This window comes from Staurois parvus, unplaced genomic scaffold (assembly GCF_062004578.1).
Source record: "Staurois parvus isolate SC_StPar_1 unplaced genomic scaffold, SC_StPar_1.0 ptg000967l, whole genome shotgun sequence".
NCBI lineage: Eukaryota > Metazoa > Chordata > Amphibia > Anura > Ranidae > Staurois > Staurois parvus.
In genome coordinates this window covers 592663-611039 of record NW_028318763.1, presented here as the reverse complement: position 1 = coordinate 611039, position 18377 = coordinate 592663, and the positions used below count along the sequence as shown (strand labels likewise).

General features: G+C 40.1%; 1 protein-coding gene across 1 annotated transcript in view; it reads left to right on the top strand.

Moving 5' to 3' along the window:
• Positions 1-18377, top strand: part of TMX3 (thioredoxin related transmembrane protein 3) — a 98322-nt gene that overhangs the window by 9533 nt on the left and 70412 nt on the right. The window contains exons 3-4 of the mRNA XM_089657138.1: positions 6344-6383; positions 13449-13572. Coding sequence (XP_089513264.1) covers positions 6344-6383; positions 13449-13572 — 164 coding nt within the window. The remainder of the gene's footprint in view (positions 1-6343; positions 6384-13448; positions 13573-18377) is intronic.

Genomic DNA, 18377 nt, shown 5'->3' with positions numbered 1-18377 from the left:
GTGCATCATCCCCCCCAGCCCTCCTAATACTCACCTAAGCCCCCTCTTGATCCAGCGATGTGCACTGGAGTTTCGGCTGTCCTACCTCTCCTCATTGGCTGAGACAGAAGTGGGAGTCATTGGCTCACACTGCTGTTAATGAAAGCCAGTGAGCCAATGAGCAGAGAGAGGGGGCGAGTCAAACCACAGCTCTGTGTGAGAATGGACACACAGAGCAGCGGGTGCCTTCATAGCAAACTCCTTACTGTGGGGGCACCCAACAGGAGGGAGGGGCCAGGAGCACTGGCAAGGGACCCGAGAAGAGGAGAATCTGGGCTGCTCTGTGCAAAACCACTGCACACAGCAGGTAAGTATAGACATGTTTTGTTATTTTAAAAGAAAAAAAATAAGCCTTTAGAATCACTTTTAAGAACTTTTTTCTTGCCCAATTTTATTTAAAAGAAATATTCACCACACTTCTGGACATCAGAATCAAAGAGTTTCGCTCATGGGTTTTCAGCATTTCTCTCTTGCAAAGAAATATACACTCCGCCTCCTAGTTTACATCTGAAGTGATGCTGCTCTGGGCTTACCCTTGTCTCATACAGACGGTCTTCACACATCGGTTCAGTTCATACACCTGGCACCTCCTTGCTGTTGTCTCCCACCTCTCTTCTAGGTGGAAACTTCTTGACTCCTGGCAGAGACCTCTACTGTCTGCCAGGTGGAGCTGAGAACCATGGTCAGGTCTCTACAAAAACCCCAACACACAGCTGCCTAATTAGTTTGCTGGTAGTTCTCAAAGCCAGGACCCAGGGTTGGAGATGTCATCCCTTCCAGATCGCAATGAAATTTCCAGGCTCCGGGTCCCAAAACGGGTTTCTACCAACCAGCGAGGAAACTTAAAGTGGTAGTAAAAGACACTTTGTTAATTTTTACCTACTGATGAGTTAATAATAAAACTTACCTGTAGGTGAAGTTAGTATCTCCTTAATGTGCACCGTTTAGGAGATATTCAGGATAGAAGATGCCCATGCCGTTCCTTCAGAACATTGTGCCATGTCTGAGACTCTCATCCACGGGAGTGACGTCATCGCAGCTCAACCAGTAAGATGACCGGAGCTTGCGAACCCAGAAGGAAGACTGGGTGCAGATTGAAGCCTCTATAGTGGTGACAGTGTGCCACTGGAGGGCTTCGTTTTAATATGTCTTAAAAATGTGCTAGTATGCGATACATACTAGCACATTATGCCGTTACCTTAAAGGGATTTTTTTTTTTTTTTTTGGACGCGGTTTACTGTCGCTTCAAAGACCAGTTTCCTCCATGTAAGACATGCACCCTGGAACCCCTCAACATACCTGGATGAGAATCCTGGGTGATATCAAACTCTTTTTACATGGTGGCAAAGCACAGTCCTGTCACGAAATGCATTACCGTAGAGGGGAGGGTGGAAAGCTGAGTATATTGTCTTTTATTCCAGGAAGGGTTCTATATGGCAAGGAACCCTGTGCTGACAAGATACCTTTTTAACCTCTTGGCGCCGGCCGCACGCAAATGAGTGGCCTCCCAGCGTCTGGGCCTTGTCGCCGAGCGGACGCATATTTGCATGCAATTAAGAAAAACATATGTGCTGAGAGCACGCACGCTCCCAGCACACATGTCTGGTACTCACGGAAAGGTCCTGATCTCTTTCAATTTGGGACCTTTCCTAATCATGTGACCTCTCTCTGTGACAGCGAATCACTTTGGTCACATGACCCTAAAACCCCACCCCGCCTCCCGGCTTCTGAAACCCTTAAAGGGCCAGGAGGCACCGGTGCGAAGGGGTTAAAGTGGTTGTAAACCCTTACACATCGTATACCCAGTGAAGTGACTAGTCTCAGGTGTTACACAGATGAAACAAATCCTCCTACCTGTTTATCTGCTGTCTTCTCTTTTCTACAGCTGTTCAAAGTTTAGACTTTATACAGCTTGTCTGAGCTTTCAGAAAGCAGGGGGTGGGGAGCTTAAGTTACAAACTGTATATTTCAGGGAGAGCAGATTGGGGAGGGAGGTATACGCCCCCCTTCATACAGCTAACAAGAACAGAGCTGAGGCTGTCAATCACAGGCTGTGTGCTGGAGCTCCCTCTCCTGTCACCTTTTAATCTCTTAGTGTCAGGAAAATGTCTCAGAAGTGACTCATGCAGCTAGCAGAGGAATGAGACAACAAAGAGAAATACTATTTAGTGCTCTTGACTGAGACAAGTACACCCTATAGAGGAATATGTTTCGTTAATACCTGTCTGAGGTTTATAACCATTATGCAAAAAAGAATGGAATGATTTTTTGTTGCAGCATCTGCTTTTTATTGAGTATGTATATAGCTAAACGGGGCTGAAATTTGAGCTGAGCATGCTGAATATCCCAGTGTGATCTCCTGGTATCGAAAAATCTTTTCTTTGGGGATTTATAAATGTTTGGTTCACTGAGTAGCCATCAGATAATTGGCTCAGCAGAGCGCACACTAAGCTATGATGGTATACTGTAAAGTCAGGAGTCTGAACAAAACATTGTAGAAGAAAATACATGCTCTGTTTATGTAGGACTTCCACTGACATTGTTGCAGTGATGGCAGCTTTCCTTGGAAAGTGAGAAACTGGGTGTCATAATAAAAGCAATCATGATTTGTTATGTCAGGTCTGGGAGCAGTGCTCTGGGGAGTTTGTGTTGCAATAATGGCATTGAGTTTCAAAGCAAGTGGGAAGAATCCTGACTTCTGTTCCTGTCATTAACCATCCCTTCTTTTTAAAATATGCTTCACATTGTGTTAAACAAAAAACAATCGGGGTTGTCCTTTATATTACAAGGTGAATTAAAATGTTTCTGCTAAAAAATCCAACTTCTTTCTAATGTAGAAAAACACATTAACATGCATGACATAAAATGAATTATTGTAAAAGCCCAACTCCAGGAATAAGTTTTTTTTGTTTAAAATGAAAATACAGCAACTGGTACGCAGGATCTTACTGGGCCCAAGTTCCTGCGTACAAAGTGCTCTCTACGCATGTAATGTTTGTTTGTTTTTTTTGTTTACAAACAATTTTATTTTTCAAGAAATAGACTGTAAAGTAGCATTACAGCTTCAAACAGTATATAAAAACAAACAAGGCACAACTGAAATGTGCATGTCAGAAAGTACAATCACGTAAGGTAAAGAGAAAAAGAAGCAAAAACTTAAGTACATGAGCAATATAAATAGAAAAGTATACAGAATTATTCAGCTACTGACAGAGTAACTCAATCAATCCAAACATGGGTGTTTCTTAATCGTGTAGTAAATGCCTGAGTCTTCCAAATTTCCCATTTTCTATCAAATAAGTGCATTTTGTCCAGTAAAGTGTAATGAATTCTCTCCATGAGCATCACAGCATCAATCCTATGTAGAACAGAAGCCAATGGTACTGTGAGGGACTTCTAGTGTAGGGAAATAGCCCATAGGGTGGATATACAAATGGTATGGATTAGCCTCATAACCTCAGTCTGAACTCCCGAGATATGGGCTCCCAGTAGGCAGGACTGCACAGTCATATGCATCAGAGCCCCCACCATCGCAGAAGCCGCATGTAATGTTTTAAATGCATACTGCATTACCATGTAATTGACTCTCAAGGAAACTGTGTAGTGTCCTCCTTTGTTAGGACACCTAGCATCCTCCACTGATGGGATGCAAGTTCCTTTGCAAGGAAGCCACCTAACGTCTTCCATTGCTAGGACACCTAGCATTTTTCATTGATAGGGCGCAGGTGGCTTCCCGAGGAAGCCTCCTAGAATCCTCCATTGCTAGGACACTTAGTATCATCCACTGAGAGTACACAGGTGGCTCCCCAAGGAAGTCACCTAGCGTCCTTCGTTGCTAAGACACCCAGCATCCTTAATTGATAGGACGCAGGTGGCTTCCCAAGGAAACTTCTTGGGACCTCCATTGATAGGACACCTAGCATTCTCCATTGACAAGACACAGGTGGCTTCCCAAGGAAGCCTCCTAGCATTCTCCATTGCTGGGACACTTGGCATCCTCCACTGATTGGACACAAGTGCCTTCCCAAAGAAGCCACCTAACATTCTTCAGTGCTTGGTCACCTAGCATCCTTCATTGATAGGACGCAGGTGGCTTCCCAAAGAAGCCTCCTAGCATCCTCCATTGCTGAGACACCTAGCATCCTCCACTAATAGGATGCAAATGCCTTCCCAAGGAAGCCACCTAGCATTTTCCATTGCTCCATCGTCAGCAGCTTGTGTCGACTAGAGTCTTTTACCAGTGCTAGCATGCAGGCAGCTCTTGTACTCCACTAAAATCTATTTGTGCAAGCACAAATGTTTACATATGTACATTGTAAAATACAGTCCATACAGAGGACCTTTTAATACCAGTTTTGTTTAAATGTATCTGAATGCAGCACAAGTTTACTGATCTTTACAGAGCTGTGTGCATAAGCCCTTACGACTTCTTTCAGGTTTTTAATTTGGGGGATGCACATCACTTTTGTGTTCTGGTGACACCACCTGTCAAAGGGTGGAAAGACAAAGCTCCCCAGTGAGGACACAGACAGTAAAAAAAAACAAAAAACTGTGCATTAAAAGTATTATTTTAGTATAGTAATTCTTACCAACATTTTGTTGCTTTGCAGCCTAAAATGAGACAGACACAGTTTTTTTTTTTTTTTGTTTATCCAGCTGTATTTACTCAATTTATGATATCCAAGTGAAAGATATGACAACATGTCAGAAAAAAATTCAAAAACAGAATCTCTGAGTTGGAAAAAGCATCACCCCCTCCTAAAAATGACTTGTAAACCCAATCAGGTGTAGCTATTCACCTTCCCAATAGCACACAAAGCCATTTGACTTTCAGCTGTGGTACTTTTGATTAGCTCAACATGAAAAGAGCTTTCCTGGAGTGCATCTGAAGTAAACAATCAACTATGGGTGGCAAGGCACTGTCAAAAATCTGATTTCCAGGATAAAGTTATGGGCAGGCTCAAAAAAATGGCTTTATCAATGCCTAGAAGCTCAGTGAAGTCTATTGTTAAGAAGTGGAAGATATTTAGTACAACATGACCCTGGATCAGGATGTCGCTCCAAACTGGATGAAAGAGCCAGGAGGAAACTGGACAGAGAGATTACCAAGAGGCCTACAGCATCTCTGAAGCAGTTGCAGGAATTTGTGACAACTGAGCTTTGCAGAATACTCCTTGAAGATTCTGAGGCCACATGGAAAAAGGTGTTATGGTCAGATGAGACTAAAATTGAACAATATGTCTGGTAGAAATCTAATACAGCTCACCATCCAAATAATACCATTCCCATAGTAAAGCATGGAGGTGGTAATATCCTGTTATGGGGGTTCCTCTGCAGCAGGGATTGGAGCACTTTTTAAGGATAGAAGGAAAAATAGATGGGGCAAAATACCATCAAATTCTTGAGGAAAAGCTGCTGCTCTCTGCTAGAAAGTTGTCAATGGGAAGAAGGTTTACCTCCCAACATGACAATGACCCAAAGCACACAGCAAAAATGACCACACAGTGGTTGGAGAAAAAGGGGGAATGTCCTTGCATGGCTTAGTTAGAGCCCAGAGTTAAACTCCTTTGAAAATCTGTGGAATGAATTGAAGACTACAGTCCACAAACAGCATCAAATTTAACAGTTCTGCAAAGAAGAGTTGTCAATTATTGCAAAGTCTAGATGTACAAAATTAATCGGGACATATCCCACCAGACTAAAGGCTGGATTTAACGCAAAAGGTGGTTCAACAATATCCTGATACAATGGGGTGATCCTTTTTCCAACTCAATAATTCTGTTTTTGTTTTTTTTTTTTCTGGCATGTTGATGTTCTATCTTTCACTTGGATGTTCTAAGTTGCACTGAGCAAATACAGCTGGGTAAAACAAAAACTGTGTCTGTCTTTATTTCAGGCTGCAAAGCAACAAAATGTGCTTATTTTAAAGTGGGGTGATTCTTTTCTATATCCACTGTGTAACAATAACCTCCTGCTTTCATGTTCTTTGTGCTTTGATAGGTAGGTCCTGTGTAAAGCTTACTTTGTTTACATTCAGCTTGTTTGCAGCACACTAACTACATAGGGAGGAAAAGAAGAAGGCCTCTGTATTTTATATTTCCATAGCACATTTGATGTCTTCTATGGCAGTGGGATGTTTGCAGATTAAAAAAAAAACAAAAACATCCACACACTTTTGACCATTTAATATGTCCATTCTAGTTACTTGTACAACTCTTCTGTCTCAAGCTCTGCTAGTGCTTTCGGTTATATACATTTTAATATTATTCAGTTTAATAATATCTTTCACACTTTGTTTACCTAGTTTCAAAGAAACGCGACAAGATGACATCTGGCTTGTTGATGTAAGTATTTCCTCTACCAATCGGTAACCTTGTGTTTGTGTGTACCTTGTAGTCCTAAAAACAACGGCACTGTTATACCATAGTATGCATGTCTGGGTGCCTGCATGTCTGTTTATTGTTAGACGATGAAAAGTTAACAGAATAAAAATGTAAAGAAAAATGTTTAAGCCTCATGCACACTGGGCAGTTTTAAACACTGCTTCTAGAGAAGTGTGTGTGTTTTTTTTTTTTTTTTCCTGCTTCTAAATGCCCCTCAGTGTTAGCCTGTGTGTCCATTCACACATAGGTGTTTACTGGCATTTAGAGACATAAAAACTCCACTGCCAGCATGTTGAGGAGCGACAGCGTTTTGGCAGTAAAAAAAAAAAACAAATTGAGCGGCTAAGCTCATTTAGACGCACTTAAGAGCTAAGTGGATCAAGCACTTGGGCATTAATTTCAATGGCTAGAAAAAATTTACATGAAATGAAGGAATGTCAAGCGCTTGATGCTCTTAATTGTGTTTTTAAAAACGTGATTTTAGGCAGCCTTTTGATGCTGCTTTTTCTTCTGTCAGGAGAAAGGCATTTAAAAGAGCTGGGCAAATGCCCAGTGTGCATGAGTCCTTAGGAAGCAGTTTTCAGTTGCTTGCTGATCAGAATTTAGAACACACTGGAAAAGCATACTGCACATTGGAAGCTTTCCTAGACACAATCAGTTCTTATACTTAAAACCTAAAACAAACCTGACTTTAGCTGCTAGCTGCCTGACCACTGTACATGTATTTTTAGTGGGTGGCACAGCCAGGCTAGGAGAGGTACATGTAAAATAAGATATGCAGCGCTATCATTATAGCGCTGCATATCTTATTTTACATGATCTTATTTTACATGTTCTCATCTGGGTCCCAAGGTTACCTTTTATGCTAGCTGCTTTACTTCCACGTTCCCAGCGCTCTATTATCTACTTATACATTTAGGAGAGGTACATGTTCTCCACCACTTTCTGATGAAGTTATTTTATCCACAGTGTGACAGTGGGATTCTCATGTCACGTCTCAAAATCAACACTTTGATTACATGTATTGAACATATTATTGGTATGTGCACATGACCGCAAGTTGTCCATGCAGTGTACATTCAGAACTAATTCTCTCCATGAGTTACAGGGACTGTGTACAGCCCACTTTCAGCAGGCTGTCAAATTCATTGGCAGGCTGAAATGCATAGTGTGCAGGAACGCATGTGCTGTGCATGCAAGTAACGCTTGGATATCTGTCAACTTAGGGGTTGTTTAAAGTGTTACTGAACCAGGACCCTGCATTCACTATATTTGGTCTCCCACAGTACACAGAACATGGAAATGCAATTATTTTAGTAAATATAAACTGCTAAATACCTTTTCTCATCAGCAGTATATAGCAGTCTTGTGACTTTTATCAGTGTCCAGCAGAGCACTGGTAAAAGCTTGTTGGGGGAGTTTTCATTCTTTCCCATTTGTTCTATGAGGCTGCATAACCTCTGACCCTCTGTCTGGACAGTGCTGATTGTCCTGTGCTGATCACATGCACTCTCCCCAGGAAAAAAAAACACTATCTAGCTATACACACCAAACTGAACACGTGCATCTTGTCCTCAAGGCTCTGTCCTATCAGGAGATGGATTGGGGACAGTAGAAGAAGGGGAGGATCAGAGAAGATAGGATCAAGCATTCTTTTTACACAACACAGAGGATTAACCCCTTAGGTTCCACAGTTAGTATAACAAGCATGCTTTACTGCATATGCAGATTAATTTTACTGTTGTGGATTTAGTAACACTTTACCTCAATGGTAGTGCATAACAGTGAGTCCAGTCCACTTCATCAACTCTTTTCGGGGCTTTTTTTTGCCCACTTTTATTTAAAACCGCAAAGAAAAGTTCAACAAATGATGTCTGTTGCACACATAAGGGTTTCCAGCATCACTGTAATTTGCCCAACAACAACTTCAGCCTTGTGTCTCACTCTGTTTGGCAATCCTGGTGCTCGGACCTCCATGCTTTGGTCCTCCTGACCCTCAAATGCTCATCTCAGTGCTCTCTGCAAATCCTGGCCCAGACTTCCATTTTACACCGTGGCCTGGCCTCACCCTGACACACTGCATACAGGCAAAGCCTGCTTTAGCCTGGTATTGATTTTGCCAAGAATTACTCTTGAATGTGTGCTGCATGAGACCTAAAAGAAACCTGTGCTGGGAGAAATACACAAGCTGCCACTGTTTGAAAATGCTGGTTATCAGGCAGATCATCCTGACCCATTTTCTGTTGGGCTCATTTACACATTTATAGATGTGATGCCAACTATTCCTATTGGATAAATTACTGGACTTTTTTTCCCACCACACCATAATGCATACTCTCCATTGGGGCACTATTCACAATGGCGGTGCCTTCATATGCAGAAAAAATGTATGCCCGAGGGACAGGAAGGATCAGCAATCATGTGGCCACTGTGATTGGCTATCACAGTGGTCACTTGATCAGGAGCTGATCCCATTAGCTACCTATCTTCAGTGGGGACCGAGAACTGTCTTTTGACAGCTCAGTCTCTGTGCCGGGAGCATGCAGTGAGTGCACTCTCAGCACAGAAACATTGCCTGCCCAGTGACACATACTGTATGTGCGTCATGTGGGCATTAAAGCCTGCCCTTTTGGTTCAATCTTATTTTATTGAGAGTGCATACAAAGTACAGGTATAAAATTCAAAAAGAAGAGTACTGAAGAAACATATGTGGTTTCAAGCATTATTAAGCAAAACGGTATAGCATATTGTCTGATTTAGGCCCCTTTCACATCTCGCTTAGTGGGAGCTTGTGTTCCCACCAGCAATTTTGTGCGACAAGCTTTGCACAATTTTTAATTGCGCTTTTTTTTTCCCATGTTTGACACTCACAGCAAAATCTCAGTGTTTGGGGTGCTATTAAGAATGAATTGCACCCAAACACTCAATGCTCGTTTTGCCAAAATTTGGAATCACAGGCAGAATCGCAGTGATTCTGAGGGCGATTCCAAATCGCCAAGTTTAAATAGTGCCTAAGAAGCAACCAAATAGGAATGGGCATTGCAAGTTTAGGTAATCTATCTTTTGGCCAGTAAAACAAATTAATTAGTATGAACACTAGGACGATCAGATAGAGGGTATCCGTAATTACTGGTATACACTATATTGCCAAAAGTATTGGGACACCCCTCCAAATCATTGGATTCAGGTGTTCCAATCACCTCCATGGCCACAGGTGTATAAAATCAATTTGTGAAAGAATGGGTCGCTCTCAGGAGCTCAGTGAATTCAAGCCTGTTACCGTGATAGGTTGCCACCTGTGCAATAAATCTATCTGTGAAATTTCCTTGCTACAAAATATTCCATGGTCAACTGTTAGTAGTATTAAAACAAAGTGGAAGCAACTGGGAACAACAGCAACTCGGCCACTAAGTGGTAGGCCACATGAAATGATAGAGCGGGGCATCCAATGCTGACGTGCACAGTGAGCTAAAGACCTCCAAACTTCGTGTGGCCTTCAGATTAACACAACAACCGTGCATAGTGAGCTTCATGGAATGGGTTTCCATTTCCGAGCAGCTGCATTCAAGCCTTACATCACCAAGTGCTATGCAAAGCATCGGATGGAGCGGTGTGAAACACGCCATCACTGGACACTGGACTGCACAAAGCAAGGTCCATAAAGACATGGATGAGCAACTTTGGAGTGGTGGAACTTGACTGGCCTGCACAGAGTCTTCACCTCAACCCAACAGAACACTTTTTGGAATGAATTAGAGCGGAAACTGCGAGCCAGGCCTTCTCTGTCCAACATCAGTGCCTGACCTCACAAATGCTCTCCTGGAAGAATGGTCAAACATTCCCATAGACACACTCCTAAACCTTGTGGACAGCCTTCCCAGAATAGTTGAAACTGTTATAGATGCAAAGAATGGGCAAATCAATATTGAACCCTACGGACTAAGACTGGGATGCCATTAAAGTTAATGTGCGTGGAAAGGCAGGCATCCCAATACTCTTGGCAATATAGTTTATGTACCCAGTGATGAAGGAAAAAAAAAGATATAAATTGTGATCAGAATATCTGAACAAAAAAAGAGAAGGGATATAAACCGTGAAGAGGAAAGGTGAAGGAAGAGGAAATATATATTTTTTAATTGGGTTTAGTAAAACATTTAATCCCAAATGCTCCCAAAAAGTAGGAAACTATTATTCTGCAGCAATAAAAGTGAAGAGTACTCTCCATTTTTTTTCAAGCATATCTTCCATTAGTACAACACATTTACTTTTACCAGTTGGTTATAGTACCTGTTTATGTGCGTCCTTCTTCACACTATGAAAGGCAAATGGAATACAGCCGAGTAAATTAGCAGTGATTGTGTACATCTAAAATATAGCTGAAATGTGCTGTGAAATTAAAAAAGACGTCTTGCAGGCGACATTGTGTTTTTATTGATTTTTGTAGATTTCATTCCCCAAGTTTTACACAAACAACTTGCAAAGATTGCAAATATGCCTTAAATCCTGTAATGAGTACGAACCAAAGGGATTGAGAAGAATGTAATATGTTCAGCTGCAGATTTCTTTACAATTTGTTGTTAAAACATTTATCTGGATTTTAAATCTAAGATTGATTAAACTTTTTTTGGAGAATTCCAGCTGTTGTTCATATAGATCCTGGTTTGATTGCTGCTATAATACATCAAAAAAAGTGCATGTGTTAGCAGAAATATAGGCTCAGGAAAATGAAACACAGTGGGGTGCTGATGGCATTTTTCTTACAAGAAAGGCTATTCTTCTGATTTTCTAACAAATATATAAGTAATGCGTTTAATAAAAATGTTTGTTTTCTAATGCAGCCTAATTCCATGCATGCATTTCATGGGAATAGATTACAAGACTTTACTTAATCGGACACAATGCCAAGCTGTCTTTTATCTTGGTCTTTGTGTATCTATTTTTGTCCATGTCATGAATACAATGCTCCGGTGTTGTATCTTGTTAAAGGGGGAAGAAAGAATATAAAAATTATGATTGGGAGACTGCTACTGCTGATTGCTCTGGCCATAGATGAGTAGACATTTTAGAAAAAAAATGTTCTAAAAAGTCCTTACATTTTTCTAATAATTAGTGGGTCAAATCAACATTGGTTTTGGACCGCAGTGATGAGAAAATTAGAAGGAGCATGGAAAATGTTTCTCATTTCTCAAACAAATACATTTCTAACACTGTATGTGGTTTTCATTTGGTAATGTTTATACATTCCAAAATCAAATATTTAAAAGCAAACAAAATCTTTTGACCGATATTCAAATGTCCTGAGAATTTTCATACAAGTTTTTTCTAAGACTTTTCCTAAGAATTTTGAGATGAATATGGAAGTCCCTTCGCTGAGCCATTATATTTTTACAGCGGGACTCCTCTGATGCCAGAATACACTGATCCAATAGACTGCAAGCGCTTATTAAACAAAAATATACAGACAGTCCCAGTCGGGAGGCATTGATTACTTGATCAGCTCTTCCCAAATGGGAACAGCCATACATGGATCAAATTTCTGCCAGTACCAGCTGAAATGGCTGAATTTTGAACCATGCATGGCCATCTTAAGACTATGGATAGAGAAGGGTGTTTCAATAATGAAGATTCCCATAGATGGGCACTGGTCAGCCACACTTTTATTTAGCTTTGGTTGAATGTGGTATGGTTATGCACTCTGCTGGCTTCTCTGGCACTGGCTTAACCTCAGAAAACACTTGGCAATCTGTTAGAGAAAGCATTTGGACTAAACAGTTGTTTATTCAAACTTAGTTGGGCATGGAATGTCCACGCAGATCCCAAAGTTAGCAGAGCCGTTCTGTCGTGTCCTACTCTACTCAAAATGATTTAAATTAGACATTAGTCGCTTATGTTTCTTGGCATAGTGCTGGTTTCCTACACCAATCACCAGTTCACTCTGCCTTCCCTCAGGCCATAATACTGTTAGATGACCAGTCACGAGAAGAGAAAGGCTAGAGTAAGATGTTCCAGTCTGTGGTGAGTGCGCAAAAGAATAACGGTTTGGCTGCTGGCCTTACATGGAATGATCAACCAGCTGGTCAAGAACTCATTTCACAACCATACTCTCAAACAGTAGTTTGACACAACACAAAGTTAATTTAAGTTCATTTTCTATTAACATAATCATTCCTTTTCAAATAAAGTGTATTAAATAACTGCTGTTTATTGAAAGCCCATTTTATTCAGTGACTATATTGTTACATATAATGATAATGTTAGGATATGATCAGCCTGTTGGTTTTGACCTTGGATCTCGTACAGAGCATTCGTAGAAAATGTGTTATATTCTTAGCGGGCAAAACCACTTAAAATATTTTTTTGTTTTCAGATTTCCTATTCTTACTATATTATTATTTCAGGTATTATAGCATCAACAGTTCACGCAGTGTTTTACTAAATAAATGGAGACAGTTCAGTTAAAATACAGTGCAAGAGGACTAGCAGGGCCATGCTTTTGAGAATTTATAATCGATAAAATGGATGGGCAAGGAATAGAATATGTTAAAACTGTTTATGGATGAGTTGATGGAGACCATAAAACTTCTCCCAAAGTTGAACAGAATAGGAGATAGCAGAACAGATGGGGTAGAGAGTTTGGGACGATTGGAGATGCTCTTCAAAAGTCTTGGAGGGGAGCATGGGAGTAGCTGACAAAGGTATACACTACCTTTTTACTCTAGTAGTATTCTGATAGTCGTCCAAAAAATCCTACTCTGGATTTTGATTGTCTCAGTCCCTTTAGCATAGTAGAAATCAGAATAAGAGCAATTGGTAAGATTTTTTTAATCTGAAGATATCAAAGTAGGACCTGGCAAAGACACCACCCTTGAATATCACATTGATTAAATAGCTCTTTCAGTGTGAATTTTGACTCCTGTAGAATGAGAAAAATGCTTACTGCCCATGTGCACTTTAGCTGTGTGAGGTGATGTGCAGAGTTGTGTTGTCTATACTATGACTTGTTTATGGCATATCTTTTTTTTCTAGTTTTATGCTCCTTGGTGCGGTCACTGCAAGAAGCTTGAACCTGTCTGGAACGAAGTTGGCATTGAGATGAGGTCTAGCGGTTCCCCAGTGAGAGTTGGAAAGATGGATGCAACAGTTCATTCAAGTAGGTGCATTGTACATTATCTGGGTTAGGAACATAATGCATGGTATGGTGGTCCCATTCAAGACTAAAACGTAAAGATACACGGTATCAGATTTTATCTTGTAATTAAACCAAGGAACCTAAAAAACTATAGCTGTAACCTATGTTCTTGCTTTAGCTGAAAAAAAAAAAACAGTCTGGGAATAAGGTTATTAATGGTCTTTTTTTGCTACTTGGTTGAAAAGCCAAACCTTTATGTGCCATGTTTAGGTAAAGCGTTTAACCCAATACTGATGATCAGCTGTAGGGTTCTTTTTGAGCCACAGTGCAGTGTCCATGCCAGGGGAAATATGTTGTTTCGTGTCTATTTTACTTGTGTAGGTCCCTGACCTTGTGCAAATTATCCTGCTTTGAATGCTGTAGAGATAAGATAACTATCTTTCAGTGTGGAAATTACTGCTTAGACTCCGCTATACAATGTATGCAAATCTATTGAATCCATGCTAGGGGAAATAGGGCTTGAACAGAAGAAAAGAATCTTTAGTGACATAAGGTCCAGGTAACGGTGTACATAAGGTCCTTTTTAATGTTTATGAAAAGGAATGTGAAATTTGGACCATTCCACTATCTATATAAAGGGCCAAAGCATGTATTAAAAGATGTATAGACTCCAGAGAGAGAGATATATCATTCTACCCCTGTACAAATCATTAGTAATACCTCATCTGGAATATGCAGTTTTTAGTTGTGGGCACCAATTCACAAAAAAGAACAACGGGGAACTGGAGAGAAAGGCAAACAAACTGATAAGAGGCATGGAGGTGCTCACAGAGGACAAGGGGACACTCTTTAGGTCTGGAGGAAAAAGAGACTTAATCTTCAAATATGGAAAGGTTCCGTCACAGTAAGAGCTGTGAAAATGTGGAGTGGACTCCCTCAAGAGTTGGTTCTGGCCAGCTCAGTAGATTGCTTTAAAAAAGGACTTGATTTTTTTCTAGATACAGAGTATAACTGGATACTAACCTGTATAGGTAAAGTTGATCCAGGGATTATCCGATTGCCTCTCGGGGGATCAGGAAGGAATTTTTTCCCCTGCAGGAGCAAATTGGATTATGCTTTGCTGGGAGTTTATTTGCCTTCCTCTGGATCAATTTTGAGTAAACGATTATAACTTTTTTTTTTTTCAATGTGTGAACTAGATGGACTTTTGTCTTTTTTCAGCCAGACTAACTATGTAACTATGTAAGGTGAATGAAGAGAGAGAAGAAGCACCAGTCTCTTTAGTCCTATCCTTTCACTTTCTGCCTTGGAGACACAACAGGAAGTGTGAGAAATCCTCCATTAATTGAAAATTACAGTTGTTACCAGGACAATTTTCCCCATTGTATGGTTTGTCTTCGCCTTCTGCTCTGGAGAAAACAACTTTTTTTAGGTATGGGCTTTAAACTCACTTTCACCTTAACCATACAGGGCAAAATGACAGTGTCTTTGTAAATGCCCCCCCCCACGTTACTAGTACTCTTGCCTCTGTTGCATCCAACACTGAAATCCAATATGTCGGCTGGTGTTACATGCTGTTCATGTGACAGTGCTCAATTGTAGTGATTGGCTGCTAGACCCAAGTGCTGTCACATGGGAGGAGGTCTAATGCTCCCCCATACCTGGAAGCAATGCAGAGTGTATGTAAAGTATTATAATCTGCTGATGGAGGCAGGAGTGGCGCGAGCGCATTGGTAAAATGGGTATCACTGATGTGGGGGCTTTTCAAAGGCAATGTCTCTTTGTGCTTAATGGGCAAGGTGACAGCCAAAGCTTTTTTGTCTATACTTCTCTTGTGGTTCACAGGAGTGCAGTTCGTTCTGTATCACCTAGGTGAGTATAATGTTTATTTTATATATTGCATACTTCTCTTTTAAAGGAATCTGAATTGAGAAATGGTGGGGGCTACCTGTTGTTGACCTCTCCTCCTGAAAATACCAGGTTCCTGGCGGTCTTGACAGTCCAGTGGTTTAGTCCTGTTTCATGTCATGCCCTGGAGCAAGAAAATCAGAACCTCTAATCTGCATAATTTCTTCTAGGTCATTTTCAATTGATGTATTGATGGCAGGGATAACCTGACATCTAGCATTTTCATGTAACAGTTGTCAATGCTGTTTCTGTATTTCTCTCTGTATAGGTTGCCTGTAATGAGAACTTGCTGTTATACCAAGTAATCTGTAGATTTTATGTAATCTCTCTGCATTGTCCCTATAGATAACTGCCATTCATTGTAAAGCTGTAAGCTTGCTGTAAATGTCACCATCTGCTTTTGTTTTTCTGCACATATTGTAAATTTTAAACTGTGAAAGGTAGTAAGGGCAAACTCTTGAAATGTAAACCAATCTGTCAGAAACACATCGCCATGTTTACTGTAGCCTATAATTAGCATACCCTTCATTTGCATTTAATATTGATTTGTTAAGTAAGAGCTGGTTAATGCTATAGATATTCACCAGCAATACTCTGTTATTTGAAGGACTAATGTTACAAGATTAGTCTTTACTACAAATGTTTAACTCTAATTTCTTTTAAAATATATTAAACATTTTGTTCAAAGGATGAGTATTGACTTCCTAAAACAGATTTTTAAAATATATTTTTAGTTCCATCATAAATCCCAGTCTATTTTTTATTTGTTATGACTGCACAGAGTGTTCGTGAAGCGTAAGTCGTGTAATCGCCATAAAAAAAGGGCCATGAGCTTGCAGACTTCGGCCATGCTATTAAAGTACATGTTTACTTGTTCATCAGCATTTGGCCTACCTCCCAAAACTCCTGCCAGCTTAATAATTGTCTACCAGGACAACTTACTTTTATTATTTTGCACATGTTAAAATCTGCATTTTTTTTTTGCTAGAAATTATCCAATAGAATAAAATGGTGGTAGTTGCAATTTTGTTTTGTTACATGATATATGCACAGTTGAAATGCACATTTTCAGGAAACCATTCACTAAAATGAATTTTAGTGCAAATAAACACAATATAATACCCAATTTTTTGGTAAAAATTTAAAGATGGGCATCTGTCAAGTATATAAAATTGCGCACACCCCTGGAGTCGCAAAAAACTATGGTACCAAAAATTCTCCATAGGCGTAGCTTTAAACAATTTTACAGGTCATCAGTTTACTGTTTCAGAATGATTTCCTCCTTTACATCCCACCCCTGCTCCCATACACCCTCCCCGCCCCCCCCCCTCCACACTGCACAGGGGTCATACTTTCTTTTTTTTCCCTCTTTTATTTGCTAACTTTCTTTTAAGAAAAATTCTCGGCCCGTCCCCATCTTCCATCTTCTGTCATTTTCCTAGGCCTCCTTGCCCTTTCCCTCTTAGGATATTTGACGTTTATATCCCAGGAGGCATTGGGAGCAGTACACTCAATTCCATTCTTCAAAACAGGAGGAGGTGGGTCCAGCAGCGCATCATTGGAAGGCGGTGGCTGAAACCGGAAAAGCCTCCTAATTATGTCCCAGGAGAAGATGGCAGTGCGTTACCCGAGCGCTGACTGCAGAAAACAAGATCTTAGTGGGACAACGCTGGATCCACTGGGTGCGTAATTATCAGAACTGGGCAGAACACCACGTAAGCAGGGGGAAAAAAAAAATCTAAAGTTCCTCTTTAAATTGGCATGATTAAGGACCTGATAAGCATGGTATACAATTTTAATATTTTATTGACATTGGTGCTCCTTAGCCTACCCACCCCCTTGTCCAGTTAAAGCACCCTTATTTGCCATAGAAGTGCTTCCATTGGACCAGATAGCAAGGACGGGCTTATCTCTAAACGGGATAGTGGGTCCCTGATAAAAAAAAAAAAAATGAAATGGTGAAGGAGTGCTCATAGGAGGTTTTCTTGGGTAAACAAGGTTGTTGCTCTTATGAAGTACTTTTTTTAAATAAAGTTTAAAACAACTGTCTGGGTCACTTTAGACTCTGATAAATAAGAGTATATTTTGTCCTGTACAATGAAATCTTCACCTTTTGTCAGCACACTGCACAGACAGCACACATTATTTCCCATCATGTGGGTTACCAGGTCGCACTGCTTAGTATTTATTTATTAGATTTTTTTTTACTTTTGCACTGCAAATAATTCTTCCAACATTATGGTCTTTACAGAAATAACATTGGAAACATTCAGAATGACAATCAAATGCAAGGTTGTGCTTAATAGTCAGACAGAATATAAATAGTCAATGCTACTAAGTCTGTCATTTACTTAGCTATAGTGATATAAATGTAACATTTCATCTAATGATAAGTTAACTTCTCTGCTCCTATTAAAGACCGAGCACTTGCGCTTCCTTTTTATTGTTCTCTGTAGAAAGCACTCTGGAACTTTTTGAGTCTTTATTTTTATTGCAATCTCTAAAATGCAGGTAGACCTTTTTTGAGTTTTTTTTCATGTACTCTCTAAAAAGTGCAGTGGACCTTTTTTGAGTATTTATTTTTATTGTACTCTGTAAAAAGCAGGTGGACCTTTTTTGAGTTTTTATTCTCTTAAAAAGAACAGTGAACCTTTTTGACTCATTATTTTGATTTTACTCTCCAAAAAGCGTAGTGGACCTTTTTGTAGATCACAAAGAGTTTTTAAATTTTCCTGTTTTAAACTTTAATGAGTCTCAGACCGAAGAGGAGAAATGTCATGATGTAAGAGTGACAGATGTTAGGTGAGGATAAATATTTCTTATGGGATTATTCTAGTCTATGGAATCCTGATATAACTATGAGAAGGATTAGCATTGCGGTAATGCATTGGGAAAAACGTCTGACTTATGAGCTGTGG